This window comes from Portunus trituberculatus, chromosome 19 (genome assembly GCF_017591435.1).
Source record: "Portunus trituberculatus isolate SZX2019 chromosome 19, ASM1759143v1, whole genome shotgun sequence".
Lineage (NCBI taxonomy): Eukaryota > Metazoa > Arthropoda > Malacostraca > Decapoda > Portunidae > Portunus > Portunus trituberculatus.
The window spans coordinates 867501-891500 of record NC_059273.1 but is presented as its reverse complement, the minus strand read 5'-3'; the positions used below and the strand labels follow the sequence as shown (position 1 = coordinate 891500).

Genomic DNA, 24000 nt, shown 5'->3' with positions numbered 1-24000 from the left:
TTTGACGTTACAACCTAGGCGATTTTATTCAATTATCAAGTTTAATACCAAGTCAGTGTTTGTAACGTAAAAGCGCAAAACAAAATACATGAAAAAAAAATACATATCCATCTTTCCTAAATCGTGAAAACGTGACGCCTGCACGCAGCACAACCGATGAAAAAATGCAAGCAAACTTTTACTTTTGTCAAACATACACTCAAATAAAACACTTTAAGCTTCCGTCACAAATTAAATTATGATTACTAATAAACTATTTTCATATTACTATTGTTTATATATCAGCAAGTTTATAAATACACTTAACATACAAAGGGTTCATTATTCCATTTAACAGCAAATTATTCCTCTATCAAGTTTCATCGCCGAATAGTTTGCAAACCGTGGCTAATTTTGACCGAGATGGTTTTGTATGTTAATAATTGAGGCACTTATTTCAATGTTGAAAACTGTCTTACGTGCACCCATGGCAAAATTCAAATATTAATAAGTAAAATACATTATTACATTTCTGTCTCTGATACATGTGTTCAGTAATGGAAGGTGTACGGGAATGACTTTCTCCTAAAATGGACGCAGGAGAATATAATTTGAGAGCCGGAATTGTGTCCACAGGTAGAAGGAAGAAACGGAAGGGAGAACAGAGGCCATCTTGGAGAGATTACAGTGGTCGGTAGCTGGTGATGGAGAAACTATAGGAGAATGGGTGAAGATAGGGTACGCATGTAAGTATGGGTAAGGAAGAGGAGGGAATGGGTCCCGAGGGATGAGAGAAGTGGGCTGAGGAGGTGAAGGAGGACTTGAGTGTTTTTGTGGGAAGTGAGAGGTGCGTCGAAGGCAGTGGCAGCCGGTAGTGAAGTGGCCTAAGGAAGACAAGGGAGGCGGTGAGGGAGTGGGACACGGTGGCTGGCCTGGTAGGGGTTTGGGACGTGGCTGTGGAGGCGAGCGTGAAAATGGTGAGCGCGAGAGAGGTGCTAATGACCAGGTGAGAAGCGGGAAGGAGCCACAGGTAAGAGGATCTGCTTCCTGGGTGCGCAGGACATTTTCATCGTGAAGGTAAAGGTCAAAATGAGGTTGCAGGTAAAACGGAAAAGCATACTCGAGGAAATTATATAAATGATGGCAGGGAACAAATCAATCCGATGAGTGTTTAAACACGTTGACGGAATTAACGAGTTTTATATTACATGATTTACTATTCCCTTCCAATGAACTATTTGAATAGCTGGAATACTTTCGGTATAACCTGACACTGTAATAAAACATAACAATCCAACTGAAAAAAAAATCACTGAGACACAATTTCCGTGTAGAATATCAACACGGTATGCCAAATAAAATCCGGCACCTGAAAAATAAGTTGTTTTTACGCTCATTGTTTCACCAGCTTCAATAGTTTATTAGTCTTTATTTTCCTCTCAAAGGACGGCAGGAAGTGGTGAAGAGATGCCCTCGCCAGATAAAATGATGGGCCCACTAGACACGTAACAGCAACCTCTACGTGAAGAGGCATTACTGACCGTTTTCGCTAGTCAGTATGATGCCATTGTTATTACGAAGCTTCGGAGAGTCATTCTTACCACCAGGTTAAGATAAACACTTACATAACCAAAGTACACACGCATACACACAAAGGTATATACACACGCCATCTGGCAGTAAAGTACATTACTCATGATAACTGGAGATCGTTTGTGGTTCATTCCAAAACTGCCACAACTTCATTAAATGCTCATTCTTCAATCAAATTGTCTGAAATCATTGACTACACACTTTTTATAATATCGAGATTATATCCATTTCTTAATATTACGATGAATTCACGAACAATATTACACTTCAGACATGAAGTTTATATATATATATATATATATATATATATATATATATATATATATATATATATATATATATGAATACATACATACCTATTACATACATACATACATACATGCATACACAAGAATTTAATTAAGAATTTTAAATAGAAAATGATTTTACTGCGACTTTTCTTCAACCTCAACATTCTAGACTTTGGTGGATCTACACTCAATTTTAAATATATATATATATATATATATATATATATATATATATATATATATATATATATATATATATATATATATATATATATATATATATATATATATATATATATATATATATATATATATATATATATATATATATATATATATATATATATATATATATATATATATATATATATATATATATATATATACAATTTCCGTAATTTGCACCTGTTCTGCGTGTCTTATAATACAGCAGAAACATTTCCCTGAAAGGAGAATGCAATATATATTTCACATTCCTACACAACTAATTTCTAATTTATGGCATCACATCCTTTTCCGTCCTTCCATCCTCTTTACTGTTTTCTCAAGAGCATCCCTCTCGAGATTTTCTTCCCACGCCTTCCTCTCCACTTCGTCCCTCTTACCAGCTCTCTCTCTCTCTCTCTCTCTCTCTCTCTCTCTCTCTCTCTCTCTCTCTCTAACCATCACCTATTTTTCTCTTTCCACACCTTCCTTCACTCTTCTGACTGCCTTTATATTCCTGGTAAAGACTTTCACTTTCATAATCATAATGACCATCTTCATGGTAGCATCAGCCCCTAGTGAACAGCATTTTACAACAGTGTGGGTAACATCATTCGCCTCGTGCGTCGTGATAGCAGTTCAGGACTTCGTGAACGTTATAATGAACGGGAATGATGTCAGCAACTTTAGAAAAGAGGCAAGGATGAAAAGGAGTGAAATATCATGCACCTGGTAACTCCTATCTTGCCCCTCCCCTTCCAAGAGCCCACACATCCAAGTACTCAGTATTTTCATTGACGTTCTACAAGTTACATAACGAAAATAGACAGAGGCGGCAATCATTAAGGCCTAAGCAATAATTATTCGTGTTAAGCGGAAACGTTTTGAGGAGAGAAACATAAACCAAGGACGTAGTGGGGCAGGTCGACAAGGGAAGCTTGCCGATCTTTGTTTCGAACCGCAGCTGATGACGTCACCAAGTGGGAGAGAATAGTGGATGGCAGTCGGCAAATAATGCGGATGAGTGGGCAGCCGAGCGAGACCTGGGATGACCTCCAGAGCCCTTCGGACGAAGTTGAGCGGAGAAATGAAAAAAAATACTTGCTTCGTAGTAAGAAAAATGGATATGAAAATGCTACTTATCTGCCTCGGGACATGACTCTTCATGGCGGATCCGGAACCAGTTGGCCGACACTATTGTAAACAACGGCAAGACAGACAGAGGTGCTTCGCGAAACTGGTTTTTGCTTTTCTTGCAGTGAGACGCTGCCGGGAAGGTGGCTAGCCTAGCGTAAAGCCTTGTGACTCACCCCAGGCCACTACGAAAGGACGAGCACTGGGAATATAGTAAGGCCAAAGCTACAATGATCAGTGACAAAGTTTAACGTGTGTGTGTGTGTGTGTGTGTGTGTCGTCTACTGGTCACCCAGCCAGCCTTCCCCATTACGGAGCGAACTCAGAGCTCATCGTACCTACTTGCTGCTAGGTGAACAGGGGCTACAAAATCAAGAGGCTTGCCCATTTACCTCGCCGCTCCCGGGACTCGAACCCGGGCCTTTTCGGTTGTTAGCCGAGTGTGCTAACCACTACACTACGCGGTGTGTGTGTGTGTGTGTGTGTGTGTGTGTGTGTGTGTGTGTGTGTGTGTGTGTGTGTGTGTGTGTGTGTGTGTGTGTGTGTCTGTCTGTCTGTCTGTCTGTCTGTCTGTCTGTCTGTCTGTCTGTCTGTCTGTCTGTCTGTCTGTCTGTCTGTCTGTCTGTCTGTCTGTCTGTCTGTCTGTCTGTCTGTCTGTCTGTCTGTCTGTCTGTCTGTCTGTCTGTCTGTCTGTCTGTCTGTCTGTGTGTGTGTGTGTGTGTGTGTGTGTGTGTGTGTGTGTGTGTGTGTGTGTGTGTGTGTGAATTATTTGGATTTAAGAAAAGTCAATGGTACAGCATATCAAGATGCAGGTGAAGTGAAAGACGAGTCAAATCTACACCCAGTACCCAAAATACACAGCTGATGAACTAACGTGATGGACGAAGAGGTCCGGACGTCTTTAAGGCTGCTGGAGGAAATGGAAGGAGAGGAAGAGGCCGATTATAATCTGGAGGTGCTACCCTTCGTAAACCGCCGCGTCCTGTGTCCTCGAGGCTTCCCTGAAGGTTCTTGTTGGTCTTAAAAGAGTGAGAGCGTGAACCAAAGCGACAAGAGTCTTTCAGTGTTAGGCCACGTCAATGAAGAGATGCTTAGAAAAGTTTTTTTTTATTGAATTGATGGAACGAATTGTTCGAAAAGTTTATCGGGAACTAAAAACGCGAAGGGCAAAAAGTGCTCAGTAATCCATGTCAGGGTCTGAAATCGTTTGATTGTTTCCGTCTTTTTAGCAATCCATCCTCGGCTGTGGGTAAGGGTGATGAAGTCCATTGAAGGATGGGACTGACTAGGTCTTAAGAGCCTGATGGGGTTCCTGTCCTGCTCTTCCACCTAACAGCACCTGCCCTCAGGCCCTGACGCAAGGGGGCCTGCGCTCGTGTAGCTGTCAGGGATATCAAGGTCACCTTCACCCTAGAGGGAAACAGCAAAACCAGAAGCTGAGCACCGGATGGTCGCCACAACAAAACTTTATTTGTTGCTGCACCGGTTCTGAGAGGAAACTATTAACGGCAACACAACGGTCGGATTAAAACTTTTTATCTTATCACTAATAGCGGAAACAGAAAACACTCGGGATTGAAACTCAAGAAACACATTCATTTATTTCTAAATTGCGAGATAAGACACCAAGAAATGTGTTTCTGACACTGAGAGGAAGAAAGAACAATCTTTAAATTGAAAGCTAATCAAATCTGTTAACTCACCATTAAAATCTTAACATTTCTTTTGTAGACACCATAAATTTAATAATTGTATACGAACTTGTGAAAATAATATCCTTTACAAAAAAAGAAGTCCTAATTTAATTCTAATATATATATATATATATATATATATATATATATATATATATATATATATATATATATATTTTTTTTTTTTTTACGTATTAATTTATTTTCTGAAAACTTCACTTACGATTTCAATAATTCACGTATTCATTTATTTTCTGAAAACTTCACTTACGATTTCAATAATTCAATCTTCGTATTTACATTTGTGCCTATTGAAACCAGTTTTCCTAACCCGGTCTCTGCTGCTCTTGACCTTAGTTCACCTTGCCGCTGCTCCAGTTTTTATACTTCCCCGGCGAGTTTTTTGTTGTGCGCCTCGCCTGACCGCGGTTGAGGCGGCAACGAAAGTGGCCACTCCGGGTGAGGTGGACGGAGCCTGGAGGACGCCTCCTGATGTCTGGGTTACCTTATTCTCCAAGGGACCAGTGTTTAAGTATTTTGTGGAGCTAACGTCAACTTATCTCAGACTAGAAAAAATTACTTATAATAGAAAACTCAGGTTTCTTACTGAATCTCTCATGTGGGATTCAACTTGCCTCTTGTCCATATGTATGAGTATATTCTAAATCTGAATATTCATACATTATTTATCCATTTCGTTATAACTGTAAAAAAATAACGTCGTAAAATATAGATTAAAAATCATAGAGTTTTCGCAGCCTACGCTCATCACCTTCATCTGAAAGCCGGACCAGCTGGTCATCCAACCAACCAACCCTCAAGACACTGACTGTTCCAGGCTCGCCTCGCTCACTGCCAACAACCTGCCTGGATACTTAAGTGGCTTATGTTATAATATTTCTGACGCATACAAACGCGTTCTTCACCTTGATAATACGCCGACAAAATTAAGTTTTTACCATCAAAATTATGAAATCTCTAGTATTGCCAAAACTATATCAGAAAAAAACGTGCAGTTTCTCTATTTTACAATGTGTATATTATACATAGCACGAGTATGAGTGAAAAATTTCCTTCTTTCTCTTTCACAGTTCGCAGACACATCTGTGTGTCAGAGACTGTGCAGCCTGGCGGGGAAGATCAGTGAGGCTATTCACTAAGGTTGCGGTCAAAGGACGATAGTCGTCATGACTGAAGATGATTCCAAGACTAGTCCAGCATGTAAAGGAAGAGAGGACGGGGAGTGGGAGAGTAGAAAAAGAGGGAGCAGGGGAAGGTTTTGCTTCAGTAATACAGGTTTGCCTTAGGCAATTCAAAGACGCGAACAAAGGTTAGACTGTAATTATACCATGAGACTGAAGTCAGTGGCTACCTCAGCACTGCTTGAGAAGCATGGTATGGGCTAGGAGAGCCAAGGTGCGGGAGTCAATGAATAAATCAGTTTATTTATATGTACAGTAAATAAAGAACACAGTTTCCGTAAGACAAATATTCCTACGGTATCTTACAGTATAAATAAACGCGAGTGTGTGAAGACATCAACAACCAAATAGCATGATTTGGCGCAGAATTTGATTAAAAATACACACAAAATGAATAAATTGTCTTCTATTTCAGTTATTCAAAATCTACTTGAATTAAAAAGATTGTGTCTATAAAGATAATGGCAACTAATTCAGAGAGAGAGAGAGAGAGAGAGAGAGAGAGAGAGAGAGAGAGAGAGAGAGAGAGAGAGAGAGAGAGACACGAGGTTAAATACTACGTGCCATGCGTGGGATATAAGAGTGCCCGGTAAAAATAATCACACTCAAGGTGTAATAAGGAAAGTGTGTCGTTGATTATCGTGGGTCGTGGTGTGATTGCTGCTATGGCGGTCAGTGGTGGCACGTGCGGGCTGGTTGTGGTTCCGTGGCGAACCTCAGAACGTGTGTGCGCGAGCGCTGGCACATGTTTCCTTGATATAGCATGTCGGCAATGTGATGGCCACGCAAAATCTCTCTCTCTCTCTCTCTCTCTCTCTCTCTCTCTCTCTCTATATATATATATATATATATATATATATATATATATATATATATATATATATATATATATATATATGAAATAAAAAAAATATGAATAAAGACCTAAAGAAAATAAGCCAAACAACAAAATCCCTTATCAGGCCGCATCATATTTGCACACGTGCACACATTTCCAATGCGAGTACTTAATTGTGCATTGAGATTCTCTTCATTCAAACCTAATGCTGACTTTAATAAAGCACAGACGCCTTAAAAATCATATGGAATGTGTGCAGGCCATGTAAAGCTTGGGAATGTCGGTCTGTATGTCAGTGAATCAGTTTTTCCTTTATGTCAACACCAATCTTTCTTTTACTGTCAACATCTCATCTGGATATGCTGGAATATGTGTGTTTTGCTGCACGATGGGGAGGGAGTGAAGGAGAGGGGAGAAGCTGCATCCGGGAGACAGGGAGCAGTTTTTGCCCTCTGACTGCGTATGTTCATGTCCTGTATTGGTCACGCTGTCAGCTACTTATTCTGCTCTTCTCGTGTCTACTCGTGCAAAAAGTTTCCCGAGATCCTCATTTGCTTCATGACTGAGAAGATATTATTATATCAAGCTCTATATATAGATTGAGTAATTTTAAATTATCTTTAGACGTTTAAGTTTAATATTCATTGTTAAATAAAAAAAAAAATTGACAATAAAGTATTGTAGAAAATACGTTTCACCTACAACTTAAGCATGGTCTTTCGTGCACACAATAAACATCCCTTTCAGTCTGACACACACGTATTACACCATACCACCACACTCCTCACCCACGCACATTACACCACACCACCACACTACCGACCCACGCACTATCACAAACACACATCTGATCTCACCCACACACGAGCCACTCAACTTGTCTTTCGTGGGAAGGTGTTAGTCGTGTGGCCAGCAGGCCAGGCATGGGATAAGAGTGGGAGAGGAGAGGTTACCCAGACAGGCAACTCCTCCCTGCTCGCCCGCCCGTGATGACCATGAGTTGGCGTCTCTCACTCACCCACACCAAGTCCGCCTTCAGTCATGCATGTTCCTACCTTCTCCCTCTCATCCATTTATACTAACTCATTAACCATCCACGTTCACCCATCCACATACAACACCCGCCTTCAGCCACCCACACAATTCTTAGAGCGGCGCCATAGTAGGTCAAGAACAGTGCGAAAGTTGAATATTGAGAAAGAAATGAAATACACGGCAACTAAACTATCATGTGATTATCTTAAAGAAAATAGTGTAGCTAACCCCAATTTCACGTCATTCAAATTGACACAATAAATGGTCTAATGACACATAATTTGCGTTCTATTTTCTTTGATGTGTAAATGTATTGTAAAAAAATGAATCAAGTAAAAAATAAGAAGCTCTAGGGAAAAATATGTTTTCCGCGGGATATAAAAACTAGCTTTGAACATTTTATGCCCCCCTGAGTCCTCGAAGCAGCTAAACGAAAAAAAAAAGTAGATAACCATGGATTCAAACAAACAACAGACTGTAATAAATATATAAATATGTCTTTAGTTTATATTCCATCCATTGGTAACAGGGTATTAGTAATGCAATCTCCAACTTCAACTTCAGCCATAAGGTTCCTACATAACAAGAAGAGACAACTAAGAGATCATTGTGCAAGAGAGGATTAGGACGATGAGGAGGAAGAGGATAAGGATGAGTTGGTGGCGATTGTGGTCGTTGTATCAAGTAGGAGACGGGTAGCGAGTCCAGCCGTGTTGAAGATAGTGAGCAATGTAAAGTGAATATACGTAGATCTGAACATAGTTTGGATACGTGCAGCAAGTGACTACTTACGGTTGTTTGAAGGGCAATGATGTTTCTGGCACATAAAGGCTAGACTGAATTCCATTAGTTACAAGTCCCATGAGAGGGAAATGTCTGTGGTTTCAATGGCTAACTAAAGGAAAAGGGTGTGTGTGTGTGTGTGTGTGTGTGTGTGTGTGTGTGTGTGTGTGTGTGTGTGTGTGTGTGTGTGTGTGTGTGTGTGTGTGTGTGTGTGTGTGTGTGTAGCCTTTATCTCCATTCACCACGACCGCGATGACGACGCACTGTTTTAGCGCCACCTAGGAGAAGGAAAGGGAAGTAGACCAAGAGCTTTGTCTTCCTCCACTCTGCCACCCACGCCTTCCCTCCAACCCTCAAACTCTACTGACCATCTGCAACACTCTTCCGCCCCCCAATAACCTCGCCACCCACCCGTAACCACAGCAAGTGTCCCAACTGACCACTTACCCTCATACCTCTCTTCCTTTCCCTCCCCGGTTCGATGCCAGTAGCTAAGAGTCCCGCCGCGCCGACAACCCGCAAACACTTTCATGAAAATAACTTCCCTTCACGTTCCACTTTCGCGTCGCTCCGCTCGCGATCACCCGAGGCGAGACACGTGCGCCGATTAAACATGATGATATTTTTCGCTCATAAAAACGGCTTTCACCGCAAGTTTTCCCGCCGGTGATATGCGGTTCACAGGAGTTGATTCAGAAACATGAAAGTGAGTCGGCCTTTTATGATTTATGTAACAATTTTTTTTTTTTTACTGTTTTTACTATTAGTGGGTATAGTATGCAAGTGAAATCCAGTCATATTGAGTCTTGATCTGCAAATATGCGTCCGTAACATGTGAAATAAAACCTAAATATCAGCAGGCACAGAATGGAGAGTATAACTATTCACGGCAGTCACCAAATTTTTGCACAAAACGTCAGGGAGCCCCATCAGTCAGCGTGAATGGGATGACAGATGAAAGAGCACTGTGACAGGTTTCGCTTCCGCCACCACAACCACCGCCCACTCTCTCCACAATCACTCCGTATCGCAACTTCTACCACCATCACCACCATGCAATCATCAGCCAAACCAACAGAGTAACAATAGCAAAATATGTGCACCATAGAAGGCAAGAGGAGTAGCAAAAGCAGTCAGGTAGCTTGAGGACGACACAGAGAGCACCACGCCCTGGCCTCCGCCCACCTCACTCTTGACCTTGAGCTCCACCACACTCGTCTCAGATTCAAATGATTGTGGGGAGCATGGCAGCCGACCAGGAGGGAAGTGGCTACATTCTACAGCGCTAATGCACTCCTAACACGCCACTTTCCTCGCACGGGGGATATTGACTAGTTCAGCGTGTCTTGATATTTGGGACAATCTAGATTTTACAGGTTCGTGATAGAAGCTCGTTTTCAGAATGGAAATCTACTACTAGGTTGGCAATATACTCAGCAGTAATGATCATAATCACTCACTGCCACTTTAATTTGAAGTATCTGTACTACAAAGCAACAAAGTGTTTGTATAAAAAAGTCAACACCCTCCCACCCCATCTACACCCCAGGTTTGACTAAGCGACGAACAGGTGTAGTTTGCTGAGACGCGGGGTAGCAAGATGTTGCAAGTTTAATCTCTCGATACTCTTTTGACTTGTTTCGCCAGATTTCAAGATCACGTTCCACTAGGGCCTAGGTCATTATCTGTTCGCGCCTTGCGTTTTTTTTTTCTTCTTTCACTTTACATTTATCGTTTGGTCTCGATCTCTGGATTTATGAAAACTCCTCCACCATCAATAAAAACACAAAAAAAGTGTATGCAAGAACTATGGATATCACAGCGAGGCAGTAGAGATCAATGGTGGTTAAAGCAACGGTGCATATAGTACACATACATTTTGTGAAAAAAATGTGCAATGTAAGTCGGCAACACTGTTGGCAGTAGGAGGGCACTTCACGGCTTCCTTCACCTTGACTCTGGTCTACAATTTTCGTTCATTTTCCACTTTCTTTCGGAATGTTTTCACCATTGTTTTATAACTTTTATTTCGAATGAAATCTTGAGAGACACAAAATAGGAGACACAATGGACACAAAGAGCTTAATCTGAAGCTTCAGTTCTATGACGTAAATACGATGAAGAATTCACATCTGCTGAGAGGAACAATCGCTGCGGCCTCAGAGAAAGGCTGCGCCGTAGGCTTTGCCGCGGGCTGCGCTACACACGCAGGAAGTGATGCCAACTTGAGATCAAACACAAGACTTTCCATTAAGGCCATAATTCGCAAAATATTGTAAAAAGCTTGCGTGTAGGGTGATGGGCAGCGGCGAGGGAGGGAAAGAAGACAGTTGACGCTGATTCGGAAGAGACGATGCAGTAGTTTTGTCATAGATGTACCCAGGTGGCCGGCGATGCACCTGACTTGAGAAATCAGTCCCATTTTACAGCGTTCACCTTCATGACCAAAAAGCATCAAACGCGAGTCAATCTGCATTAAATTTGCTGTGAGAAGCAGCCCTTCCTTCACCCCACTAAGGTGGCAATGCGTCCTCGTGTTTAGGGGCACGAACGGTACGAACCATAACCTTCGTTTTCCTTCATTTATCAGTTCAGGTCAGGATACAATAGTTGGGAAGATCCAGCAATGACAAATACGACTTCTCCAAGATCCGGACCCAAGCGGCCGGCAAACACTGGACCAGAATACCGAGCCTGGAGGCCATTCATCAAAACGGCGTCTGGCGGACCCTCCTAGTCACCTCTGAGGCGCCGACCTTCTTTCATAAACGTTCCTATAGGCAGTAATAATTCATGCTATGGGCTTCAAGTTGTCGCATCCTGAAGGGAAGTCTCTGTTCAGAATCTAAACATAACTTTAAACCTTCCCCGCAGCACACTGGCACACAAATATAAATACCGACCAATACTCAGTAATTTTGCTCCAAGAAAGTAGACGGTAGGAGGGAGCGCTTCATAGTATAAGTAAAGCCTTAGGTATTTACAAAAAACTTATAATGTCTTGTAAAATTGGAGTTGGTACATCGAAGGTGCTCTTTTCTCTACTCTATCTCTCTCTACGACCTTGTGCTCCTCCTCCTCTTCCACCATGAATGTCCTCCACCTCCCGTCCCCGGCGAAGAGTGGAGCATAGTGAGGGTCCAGCAGAATAGTCTCAGTGGAGGGAGAGGGAAGCGGTCATTTTGGGTACTTTTTATCCCGGGAAGTGGATGAGGTGAGAGACATGTGGAGTGAGTGAACAGTCCACGCAAAATTCACTCTTATGCTCGGGAGTCTTTGGGGTAGATGTGTCGCGTGTCTTTTAAAATATGGCAAAGAGAACCACTAGGAACTGTCTCTTACTCACATTCTCTTACTCCTTTCCCATGTCTTTCCTCCCTCCCTTTCCTTTTCCCTCTATTTCTCTACCAGGCCTGTCCCTCCACCCCTTCCCGCAGTCCTGGACACTCATTGCGGTGGAACAAGAAACTTTCTGGGTGACGGTTTCCCATTTTCCTTGACCCTAAGGAGGAAGCGGGATCCTGGAAGGGGGAGAGGCATACGATGAAAGAGGAGACCAGGTGGTAAAGGAGTGGTGGCAGGAGGAAGAGTGATGGAGAGGGGGAGAGAGGGAAGGAAGGGCTAGAAGGGTAAATTACTCTGAAGACTAGAACATTCTTCCTCGCCTTCACCTGAAGACGACAGGTGAATAGTTTCGCGGGCTAAAAATATGAAATATGATAAAAATATGAAGAATGCCTCATGTTCTCGCCAGAAGAGAGTGAAATAACAATGATCAAGATGTAAGAACAACGGGTAATACACTTTAATGTTGGAAGACACTGATGTGGAGGTGCAGCGTGTGCATGCGTTATGAAAGGGCTATTATCCTTTTCTTAAATAATTTGACACATATCAGAAATCAACTTCAGGTTATTGACATGCAAGATGTAATGTCCAGTCAATTAATGTCATAGTGAAATGACAAAAAATGTCAGATCTTAATTTTCCCATCACAACTACAGGGTGAATGCGAGCACAAACACACGTTCTCGACATGGTGGTGTGGGATACATGATTGCAGTAATCTATATGGTTTACAACCTACCAGTCTCGAGAAATTTCAATAATATGTTGCAAAATCTTAAAACAGAAGAGAGGTTTCAGCATCTTCACACCGCAAGAGAAATACGACTCCTTTTGCATCACACCACATAGCCACACAATACTCAGACTTGTATAAGCAACTTTACATACAATTCACGTTGACCTGCTACGGCTCTGATCTTTCATGTTCCTTTCAGTATCAGGATGAACCATCTTATTCAATCCTATAAATGACTGTTATGCTGACGGAAGGAGATACACTAAATCTATGTATATGAAGGAACAGGTGTACTTACAGTTAACTCTCAGTGTCACGGACTGTCGGACAGCCTTCTGCAGGGCGGAGTTGAAGGCCTGGCAGGTGTAGGTAAGCCCGTCGTCAGCGGCTGTCAGGCTGAGTGTCAGCTTGTTGACAACGATCGTGCCTGAAACAGCGGACGCAAGAGACGTCAGTTCAAAACTAAGAGTGAAAGCCTTCAAATGTTATAAAGGAAATTGTTCCCAAACCCTTTAATTGGGAATGAAACCTGCAGAAAATTAGTAATAAGATTTAGGAGAAAAAATAATCCAAAGAAAATTACGGAGAAAAGGGAATGCCAGTATATAAATTCATACATCTGACAAAAAAAAAAAAAAAAAATGAGGACATGCTGAAAGCCGCTAACAAGTTTGCAGTTCACTCCAGCTGCCACATAAAACCTTCTGACTTTTTGAGTTCTTGAACTGTCAACTAAGAAAAAAAAAGCTGTCATTGGTCAGTAAGGTCAGGCAGCCGGCCATCGCTCCAAAGTTTAATAGAAGTTTCATGAAATTACAACACATCAGTTCAGTTAATTAATTCTCAAAGGATTTTTTTTTTGTATATTAGGTTCAAGAGACTGGTTGACGTGTGTGTGTGTGTGTGTGTGTGTGTGTGTGTGTGTGTGTGTGTGTGTGTGTGTGTGTGTGTGTGTGTGTGTGTGTGTGTGTGTGTGTGTGTGTGTGTGTGTGTGTGTGTGTGTGTGTGTGTGTGTGTGTGTGTGTGTGTGTGTGTGTGTGTGTGTGTACTGGGGCCGTACCTCCGTTGCGGGTATGGGAGGCGGGCTGGGGGCTGCCGGACATTTCGTAGCCTTCCCTCAGCCAAGTGATGGTGGCGGCAGGATTGGAGGGGCCTGCCTCGCACGTGAGGGTGGCCTGTTCGCCTGCACGTAGACTCTGCGGACTCAGGCTAATCTGTGGGGGAGTAAAAAGGATACATCAGTTGAGTTAAGGAGCAAGTAAGAGCATCCTTTGTTAAACACCTGACTTGTATTATGCTACACAGTGAATGTAATGTTAGATGTTGACGCTAAGTGTGATTCCAATGATGGACGGTAAGTTAATTGTATCTGTCAACCTATTCTAAAGCGCTATAAACTATGCTGAAGATCAACTGAAATCCGATATTTTGTATAAAAAACAAATAAATAAATAAAGATAATAAATAAATAAATCGTCTCGCACACACACACACACACACACACACACGGCCCGGTAGCTCAGTGGTTAGAGCGCTGGCTTCACAAGCCAGAGGACCGGGGTTCGATTCCCCGGCCGGGTGGAGATATTTGGGTGTGTCTCCTTTCACGTGTAGCCCCTGTTCACCTAGCAGTGAGTAGGTACGGGATGTAAATCGAGGAGTTGTGACTTTGTTGTCCCGGTGTGTGGTGTGTGCCTGGTCTCAGGCCTATCCGAAGATCGGAAATAATGAGCTCTCAGCTCGTTCCGTAGGGTAACGTCTGGCTGTCTCGTCAGAGACTGCAGCAGATCAAACAGTGAATTACACACACACACACACACACACACACACTACGAACTGTAGCAGTAGTCAGGTCATCCTCGAGGCGCCACCTGTCGAGACCGACACCTGAAGTGATGCAAGGATTGCAGAAAATTTTTGAAAGGAGGTGAGGTAAACGAGAAACTAGCAGAGGCAGGCTTGTCAATAAGGAGCAGGAGTCACGACCTCACGACCAATACAGAGCGAGGATTTTGCTGACTCGACCAATAAGGAGAACAGACTCTGGCGAAAGTCGCGAAAAAAGAGGGATACACGAGGGACTAGAAATTTCGACTTTTTAACGATATATCGGTAACAAATATCCGCTACATGAAAGCAGCGTGAGGCTGGAGTGTTGGGGTTGCGAAGCACAAGGAGAAGTGTGACATGATGCGAAGGGATGGCTCCTAGTGTAGCTCGCTAAATAGTCTAAAACACCTCACAGATTTTTTTTTTTTTCCCAAAGACCAAAATTAAATATAAAGTGAGGACTTTGAGTATTAAGTTAATTTTAGAACCTCCCCCTTTACAAAAGAGTGAACCTATAAAGCGACACTAACCTTGACATTCTCCGGAGGGAAATAGACGACCAGGGTGGTGGACACGCTCACAGGGGACGCCGCAGCCGCGTTGTGTGCTTCACACCTGTACTGAGCACCGTTGTCCTCCGGCTCAGCGATTATAAGAACTTCTGCCGAACTAACTCCATCCACATTGTGCAAGCTTGAGACGATCTTCTGCCCGTTGCGGTACCACTGTAGATGTGCGACTGGATTGCCTCCTATAGAGACACAAGTGATGACCTGCTCGCTGCCCACGCTGATCCCTGTACCTTCGCTATAGCCGCGAAGGTAGGGTGCTTGAGGAGGTCCTGCGGAAGAAAGGGTCAGTTTGAAAACACTGTTTAAGGAAATTGCAGAGCTAAGAAGTAAGAGAGAGGAGTTCTTGTGAAAAATGTGGATATATTCAAAACTTTAGGGGCCGCTTATCCTTCGTGCCGCGTGTTTGAGTGGTATGTATCTTTAGCTGATAAAGTTTTCTCGTGCATCAGCATTGCTACGCTCCCTTTGCACAGAACCTCATTTTCTTTAGCTTATTATTATTACTTTTTGCTATTATTATTATTATTACTATTATTATTGTTATCATTATTATCATTATTATTATTATTATTATTATTATTATTATTATTGTTATTATCATTATTATTATCATTATTATTATCATTATCATCATTACATAGAATATTATTGTTATCGTGGTTCTTGAAGTTATTACTGCTGTTATTGTTATGATTACTACTACAACCACTACTACTCCTACTACTACTACTACTACTATTACTACTACTACTATTACTAATACTTCTATTAATAGTACTCCTACTACTATTGCTTTTACTATTACTTATCATTCTTACACAGTTACGCATTTGGATTTGTACAAGAAATTCCTCCATTCTCTTAGTTTTTCTTTCCACACAATCCTCCTTCCAATGTCCTTATCTTCTTTCTTTCTCTTTCCATCCACGTCCTTGTCTTACTTCAATGTTCTTTCAAAGTTTTCTCCTACACTTGTATACGAATCTTATACCACCTTCCTCCTCTTCCCTCCCTTTCTCCTCTTCCATCTCTAACCCTTACCGCTCTTCCCTGCCCTTCCTTTACCTCTCCGGCCATCCCTGCCACATTTCAAGGCCCTCAGCTAATAACGTCTCCAACAGGTTCGGGTCACATATATTGCGGTTAAGAACGAATGTGGGGAATCCAAATATTTTTTTTTTTCTTCGCCTTGACCACAAGTGACCCTCTGACGGTCTGTGAGGATGTTATCAGTTGCTTTAAGGACCATTAAACGACAAAAGATGTGTGAATCCGGTGAAATTGATTCCGACAGGAGATCTCGGGTTAAGTGCAAGGGCTCGTGGCTTCCCCGTGCTTACCGTTCCATGAGGCAAGAAATGGAGGGAAGGTTGGAGGTCTTTTGCACCCAGGGTCCCTTAAACAGCCAGTAGGTAAGGAAGGGCCAGAGTTACTGCCAATAGGATGGGGTGGAAAATACGATCTGATACAAGCATGAATGACAAGGGATAAGGAAAGATTACTTAATACATACTCTTTCCTGAGCTACATATCAAATCATGCTTATACCAAGAGTATTATAGTCTTCAGCGTTGTGTTTCATGTAAAAGACGGACCTTTGGGGAAAAATGGCACACCGAAAACACAATATCGTTAAGGGAACAAACTAAAACTTTCACGTCTCCTGCTTGTCTAGAGAATGTTCTTTTTCCTTGGCAGGGAGGAAGAGGTAGCCAAAAACGGACACGTCAGGAGGCTTTGCATTATCATAAGAGAATAAATCTAAATTTTAAGAGAGTTTAATAGAAGCAGGTCTACTTTAAATTTCAGCCGGTAATGGAAAGCTTTCTCAATATTAAACAAAGGAAATCTATTACTATTCTTCCTTCTGGTGACGTGATAAAAAAAAACTACATAAAAATCAAATAAAATCTTGTTACAAGTCAAACACTTAAGAATCCGCGGGGAGATATTGCCAAGCTTGCTGGTGACGTCATATGTTAAAAAGATTCAAAATATCAATCGTTTAATGATTTTCCTCGACAGAGTAATTGAAACATCCTACAAGGCTCAGTGAGTCTTCTGCAGCAGCACTACCAGCCCATACTAAGACCCTGTATTTCTATACTGCCAGCTAACCAGCCTACAAATATTGTCTTTATCTTTGTCTCTTGTCACCTCAAAAAATACATCATCCACAAGAATCTTTCTAGAACTTTCCGAGACACTTCCCATAATAAAATTTGTTTTTCGGTGCCCCGACGGGCGGCAGAGGCCCCACACTGCCGCATCACTCACACTGGGATATAACCATCTAAGCCCTCATCCCTTGAGCCGCGTCCTCCTTCCTTTCACGCTTCATCTTACTCCTTTTTCCTTTTCTTACTTCTCCCCTTCACCCTACGTCTTACTCCTCCTGCTCTTCCTCTCCCCTCTTTTCTTCTTTAACCTCTTCCTCCTCCAGGCTTGTATATCACATCATCAGGACGGCTCATCAATCTAACATCCGTGTCCTACATTAAACTAGAGGGAAAAATGTTTGATATCAACCGATCCTTTCCATCTTGCTTCTCCACGTCCACAATCTGAAGGCCGCAGGGATCGCGGTGCGGGACCCAGCCTCCAAAGAGTACCTCCTAGAACCGCGCAGTTCATGAATACTGTTGGGGCACACGGGACTTCTTTTTCCTTAGCAACCCTAAACGGAGGCTACTACGTGTGCATGGGATTCAAGAAACTCCGAAATTCTTATTGAAATTCTCAGGCATATGGCTTCCATCATCTATCTTAGCGTGTCAGCGCCCCGAGCAGCAGGAAATTGGAGAGATGCTGAATTTTCTCTACGACGTCCCCCCCTCTTCCACTCCTCCTTGCACACATCTTTCCCTCTCGCTCCCTCCCTCTCTCTCTCTGTACTCCGTCTTCCTTTCCCTCAGACTCTCCAGGAAATCTCGCAATTTTATTGATCTAGAACTTTACTGAGTTTCTATGGAAATCAAGGCGTTACATGTGTATATAGGATCAGTGGAGGAGGAGGAGGAGGAGGAGGAGGAGGAGGAGGAGGAGGAGGAGGAGGAGGAGGAGGAGGAGGAGTGAGAAAATGTGGAAATAGTGGAATCGGATAAAATCGTGGAGAGGTAAATTATGATATGACCACGCTATAGTTGCAAGAGACGTCTGTTTCATCTCTCTCTCTCTCTCTCTCTCTCTCTCTCTCTCTCTCTCTCTCTCTCTCTCTCTCTCTCTCTCCCGTCCCCAAAACTCTTTTCCTACGCTCTTTTTCCTCACAATTCCCCTTGCGTTGAAGGTTTCCCTCCTCACGTGTGAGTCGGTAAAATATATACATGCCTGTACCACATAATTCCATGCTGGAGGCGACACCGTTTTGACCCTAATATGGTTTGTTTTTCTTCCTGCCCCCTCTGCTAATTGAGTACGAGGAACCAGGCCCACGGGAGCCCCAGGGAAATAATAATGTCAAGGAAACTATGCCTGTGAGTAGCGGCCCGGGGAGGCACATTTTCCTACACGATTATGTTTACCAGGAAAATTTTATTTGATTCCCGTCTAATTTCTATGTTGCTATGATGAATCTATGATGATATGTGATCAAGTATGAAGACCGAGTCCAAAATTATTTGTTGCGGTGATCATTGCTCATTTTCTATGTCGATTTTGTTATTTTACCTCACCTCTGTTCGCCTAAAAAAAATAAATAAAAAAACCGGTCTGTTTTTTATTCTTATCATGCTGAGTCTGATCCGAGATGAATTTTATTTTTTATTTTTTTTTTTTTTTTGCTTTCGTGAGCTATTGTTTCTTTTTCCTATGTCGATTCCGTCTCATCCTTACCTCGCCTCTCTTCACCTCCAACCGTCTTACGCCCAGAGCCCCCTCACCTGCCCCCGCGCGTGCGAACCCCAGTTGCTCGTGTCCTCTGAATCGAGACCAAGCCACTGTCACGTCCCAGGACTAAGACAAATCCCTTGGCATCTATTCAATCGCTGGGGATGCAAGCCTGACCCTCTGGTAAACTTGTGCTTTCAACACCAGAGTTCCAGAGGGGTTTATATCGAAGTGGGCGGGAGAGAGTCTGAAGGAAAGAAAAGATTGAAAGTAGGATACGAAGAGGGCTCAGTAAAAAGAAAAGAGAGAGAGAGAGAGAGAGAGAGAGAGAGAGAGAGAGAGAGAGAGAGAGAGAGAGAGAGAGAGAGAGAGAGAGAGAGAGAGAGAGAGAGAGAGAGAGAGAGAGAGAGAGAGAGAGAGAGAGAGAGAGAGGTGTTAAGGATGATGTAGGAGATAATTACAAAAGAGTAGGGCAGCAGGCTGTGGCAGGAAAAGTGTTGATGAAGAAATATTTGTTGCCGTAGGTGAGAACAGAACAGGACAGGGAGGAACGGAGGTAGAAAAAGGAAAGCTAAAGAAAGAGATGAACACGAAACACGATAACACAAAAAAAAAATATAGAGGGAGGGAGACTATAGGGAAAGATATAATATAGGAAAGAAGTAAACACAAAAAAAGAAAGAAGGGGAAAGAGAGGAAAGATTGGCATACAGATATGAAAGAACAATGAAAAAAACGGGAAGCTTTGCAAAAAAACACACACAAAGGAAAGTGAAAAATAAGATAAGAAAAATAAAGAAAAGTCGATACATTATAACTACGTCTGACAAGAATGACAGAACCTATTTTCAAGGCATATATTTCCCCTGGCGCTGCCTTCAACGTTTTCCTCCACCAGTCGTTCTCCTTTACTCCTACTCATCCTCCTCCTTCAAGCCAAGTGCACAATGGCTGTTTTCTGGCCGCCGTTTTAGTAAAAGGAGGAGGTCGTCGGCGGATATGACAATCCTGAATAATCTCAAACGCAGGGCGAACCTTAGTGAAGAGTGAGTAGTCCTTAAAAAGACAGCCACCTTCTCTCTCTCTCTCTCTCTCTCTCTCTCTCTCTCTCTCTCTCTCTCTCCTATATCCAGCACCGCCTTCTCTCATTTTCCTTTATTTAACCTCTTCTCCATTTCTTCCGCCTGGAGAGAGGCACCCTGAGGTGGAATGGGAGGCGTCCTTACCAGTGAAATAAATAGTACGGGAGGGAGGCACAGGACAGGAGGAACGCCGCTATAGATAACCAAAGAAAGAAGATGAAAAGAAGAGATGAGCGCATATATATGACAAAAATATAAATATAAAAGGACTTGAGGAGCGGAGGATACTGAACACTAATTAAGAATATTCAAGCACGAACAATGAGAAACCCCACACCGAAAATAAAAACAAACTGGATAATGAAGCATAGCAAAATATACACGAATACAAAAGCAATTAATTTTTTTAATGCTTCTTGGTAACGCTGGAAATGTTTTATCATCAAAGTAAGAAAAAAAAAAAAAAGATGGGGTGATTGTGAATTCAGGAGGTAAAAAACAGGAATAAACAAGCTAGAAAAAATGGTAACATCTTCATGGAAACATGTGGGAGCAAAGGAAAATAATGGATAATGGAAGCGATGACAAAGATTAAGAGGGGGAGGAGGACACCCATTTTTCCTCTTTAGGTGATAGAGATTTGAATAGATAACACGGTGGCATCGATGGCGGGGCGGGTGCTGACGATGATGATAGGAGGGGGTGATGAAGATGATGGTGGAGGTGATGTCGGGGGTGATGGAGGTTACAAGAGGGGACGGCGCGAAGCTTAAGGTTATGAGGATGATGGTGCAAACGGTAACGATGATGCTCATAACAGTGGCAGTAAAGGGGATGTTTATGTTACGTTAGGTTTGCACAAGAGCCTTCCTGAAATCTTATTATTACGTTTTCTAATTATAAACCAACAACAGTGACTCAAATGTTCTTTTCTACAGGAACAAAACTGGAAATATTCAAGGGAATGGAGGCAATGAACAGCCGTAAAGTAAAATACAAGACAACTTTCTCACAACAATACCAAGGGTTCTAGTTTTCTTGTGTCAGTTCTGGACAGACTTCACGGTAATTCATTCAGCGGAGTGAAATATTAAACAGGGAGAAAATAAGGTTTTGTACTGAACGAGAGAGAGAGAGAGAGAGAGAGAGAGAGAGAGAGAGAGAGAGAGAGAGAGAGAGAGAGAGAGAGAGAGAGAGAGAGAGAGTATACAGAAAACAATGTATGATATTAGAGTATGGCCTGGTTGGCATACACGTACATAAAATACGAACAAAATAGGACAGCAGAAATAACACCATGAAGGGAAAACTGTAAATAATAAGCGATGTGACAAAAATAACAACATGCAGAGCAACACGAAAAATAAATCATGGAACAAAAATAATCTGAACGAAACAGTAGAGAGAGAGAGAGAGAGAGAGAGAGAGAGAGAGAGAGAGAGAGAGAGAGAGAATAAATAACACAAAAAAAATAATGATGAAAAATACCTCAAATACTTAGAAAAAAAAGGAAAAACTGTAAAAAAAACAAAAAAAAAAAAAAACAAGACAACTTACAACAAACAAGAAGAGCTCTGCATAAAAGGGAGACAAACAAGAAAGAATATAACAAGCACCGGGGGAGGTCTTTTTACACTCTTACCCACCTTCGGCCACAACCCCCAGCATTATAATTATACACACGAGCCCCCTTGAGTATGCCTGAGGGGAGGAAGACGTGGGGTGAGGACTAAGAGGAGGAGGAGGAGGAGGTGAATGAGGACAAGGAAGAAGAGGAAGAGTAGTGTGAGAAGACTGAGACTGGCGAAGGGAAGAGACAGAGGGAAGGAATAAGAAGTGTGTGAAAACAGGGAAGCACGCACGTCAGGGAGGAGGCAGCAAAGGGAAACAGGTAGCTCTTTTACCTCTTTTTAGAGAAAAAGGAATCCCGGCGGAGAGGGAGCGTGGCAGAGGCTTTATGATGGGTGGAGACAAAGGGTGTTCCCCGGAGAGGACAAAGGGTGACCAGGCACTGTGCTAGCTGTGTGAGTCAGAGAGAGAGAGAGAGAGAGAGAGAGAGAGAGAGAGAGAGAGAGAGAGAGAGAGAGAGAGAATAAACGCACCATCGTCATTTCTAGGCCCAAATTACCTCCCCGCCACACAACAAAAAATTATCCAAATCCACTGCCATACTGTTTTCCATGAACCATCAACACCACCATCATCACCATCATCACCACCACTGCCCCTAATATTGCAGAACCATCACCATGAGACAAAAAGACGCTACCATGCTCTTCATTAGAGTAAGGACCAGGGCTGCAGCAAATTCAGTCAGGTATCCTCTCTATTTCACTCACTTCCTTCATTGTTCTATTCTCCTGAAGAGTCTTAAATTAGGGGCTAAGTTATTCCTCATCGATATCAGATTTTATTGCCTTCCTACCAGGAGATATTAGGGTGTCTGCTCACGCACACCCACACACCCGCCCACACACACACACACACACACACACACACACACACACACACACACACATTCATCTGAGTTGGGTTGGGTGTTAGCAGGGAAAACCATTATGTGTGAACGTAAATTGCAAAGGGTCTATGCATGCTAAGCGCTCGGCACCGCACGGCACCTTGTGATGACTCAGCGGCTACGACACTATAAGAGGAGATCAACGAGGAATGAGATTGCGGAGTAAAGTAAACCACTTACACATTTATGATTTTACCTTCACAATATATCGGGCACACCGGCACGATGATTTGAAGAAAATAATAAACCCATAAAACTGAAAATTGCCAAAGTGTTTACAGTTGAGCACTATAGTGACCAATGAAACTAAGTTTTCTTTGTGCGGCGGAAAGCCTCCCACGGGTCTCCTTTCCTGCAACAGCCACTTGTCAGTCCCGGGACTACCGTCTATAAATGTTTCGTAGAGAAATGAATTTTGTTTTATAGCTTTAACTTTGTAAACATTATCCAGGAAGCTATATAATTTTCAATACTGTAAATATTCATACCTTAATTAGTGCAATCAGGTGCCGTAATGTGAAGGATAAAAATAAAACATTGTTGCGAAATCTCGTCAGGTGAAACGAATGCTAGAAACAAAAAGAATATACATATAAATTAGGGTTTTGCTTCGAGTCGTTTCCATACAGATGAGAATTCTTTCCATTCCATGCAACCACCCCACAGGCTCTGGCGTCAAGCGCGTGGGAGTGCGACGGCGACGACCAATTTGGAGGACAAGGGAAAACGACTGGTGTTAGGGTAGCCATGGCGAGAGGCCTTTTCTTACCAGCTGCTCAATATACAATATGTCTGAATTCATAACAATATCACTATTTCAAAGAAGTGTACAATAACTTATGTACACTAGACAAAAACCAACACCATGTCATTATTTATAAAGAAGACTGCAGCAAACCTTAATCACAGTCTAGGTTGTCTCCAGGTTACGCGTTCGTCTATTTCGTGTTCCTATTACAATTCATCTCTTTCAAGCAGTTCTTTCACGAAGAAGAGGCACTTTTTGCAAATAATCATAATGGAGTATGATTCTCTCCCTTTTAGATATTAGCCGCGGAACAAAAGCAGGCCAGCGGCTGGGAAATGAGAGCACTGCAACGTGGCAGCGGACCATCCATTACTGGCCCGGGAAAGCAAAGCGAATCACGAGTACTAATTTTTCCCAGCGGACACATGCACATTTCTATACTGCAGTTTTAATTTTTAGCAGATCCTGAGCCGGCTGACCGGGGTCTGACTCTTGACGCGCTGACGAGAGATACCCCTTGTTTTTTGTTTTTATGTGTGTGTTGGTGAGGGGGACTGCGGGAGAAGGGAGGAAGTTTATTTCGGCAAAT

General features: G+C 42.5%; 1 protein-coding gene and 1 non-coding gene across 2 annotated transcripts in view; both read right to left on the bottom strand.

Moving 5' to 3' along the window:
• LOC123506073 (nephrin-like) overlaps positions 1 to 24000 on the bottom strand; it is a 222053-nt gene that overhangs the window by 44392 nt on the left and 153661 nt on the right. The window contains 3 exon segments of the mRNA XM_045257930.1: positions 13135 to 13263; positions 13897 to 14050; positions 15197 to 15507. Of these exon segments, the coding sequence (XP_045113865.1) occupies positions 13135 to 13263; positions 13897 to 14050; positions 15197 to 15507 (594 nt within the window).
• On the bottom strand, positions 3595 to 3663 carry Trnav-aac. Its single transcript has one exon. It is a non-coding gene; the product is annotated as a tRNA-Val (tRNA).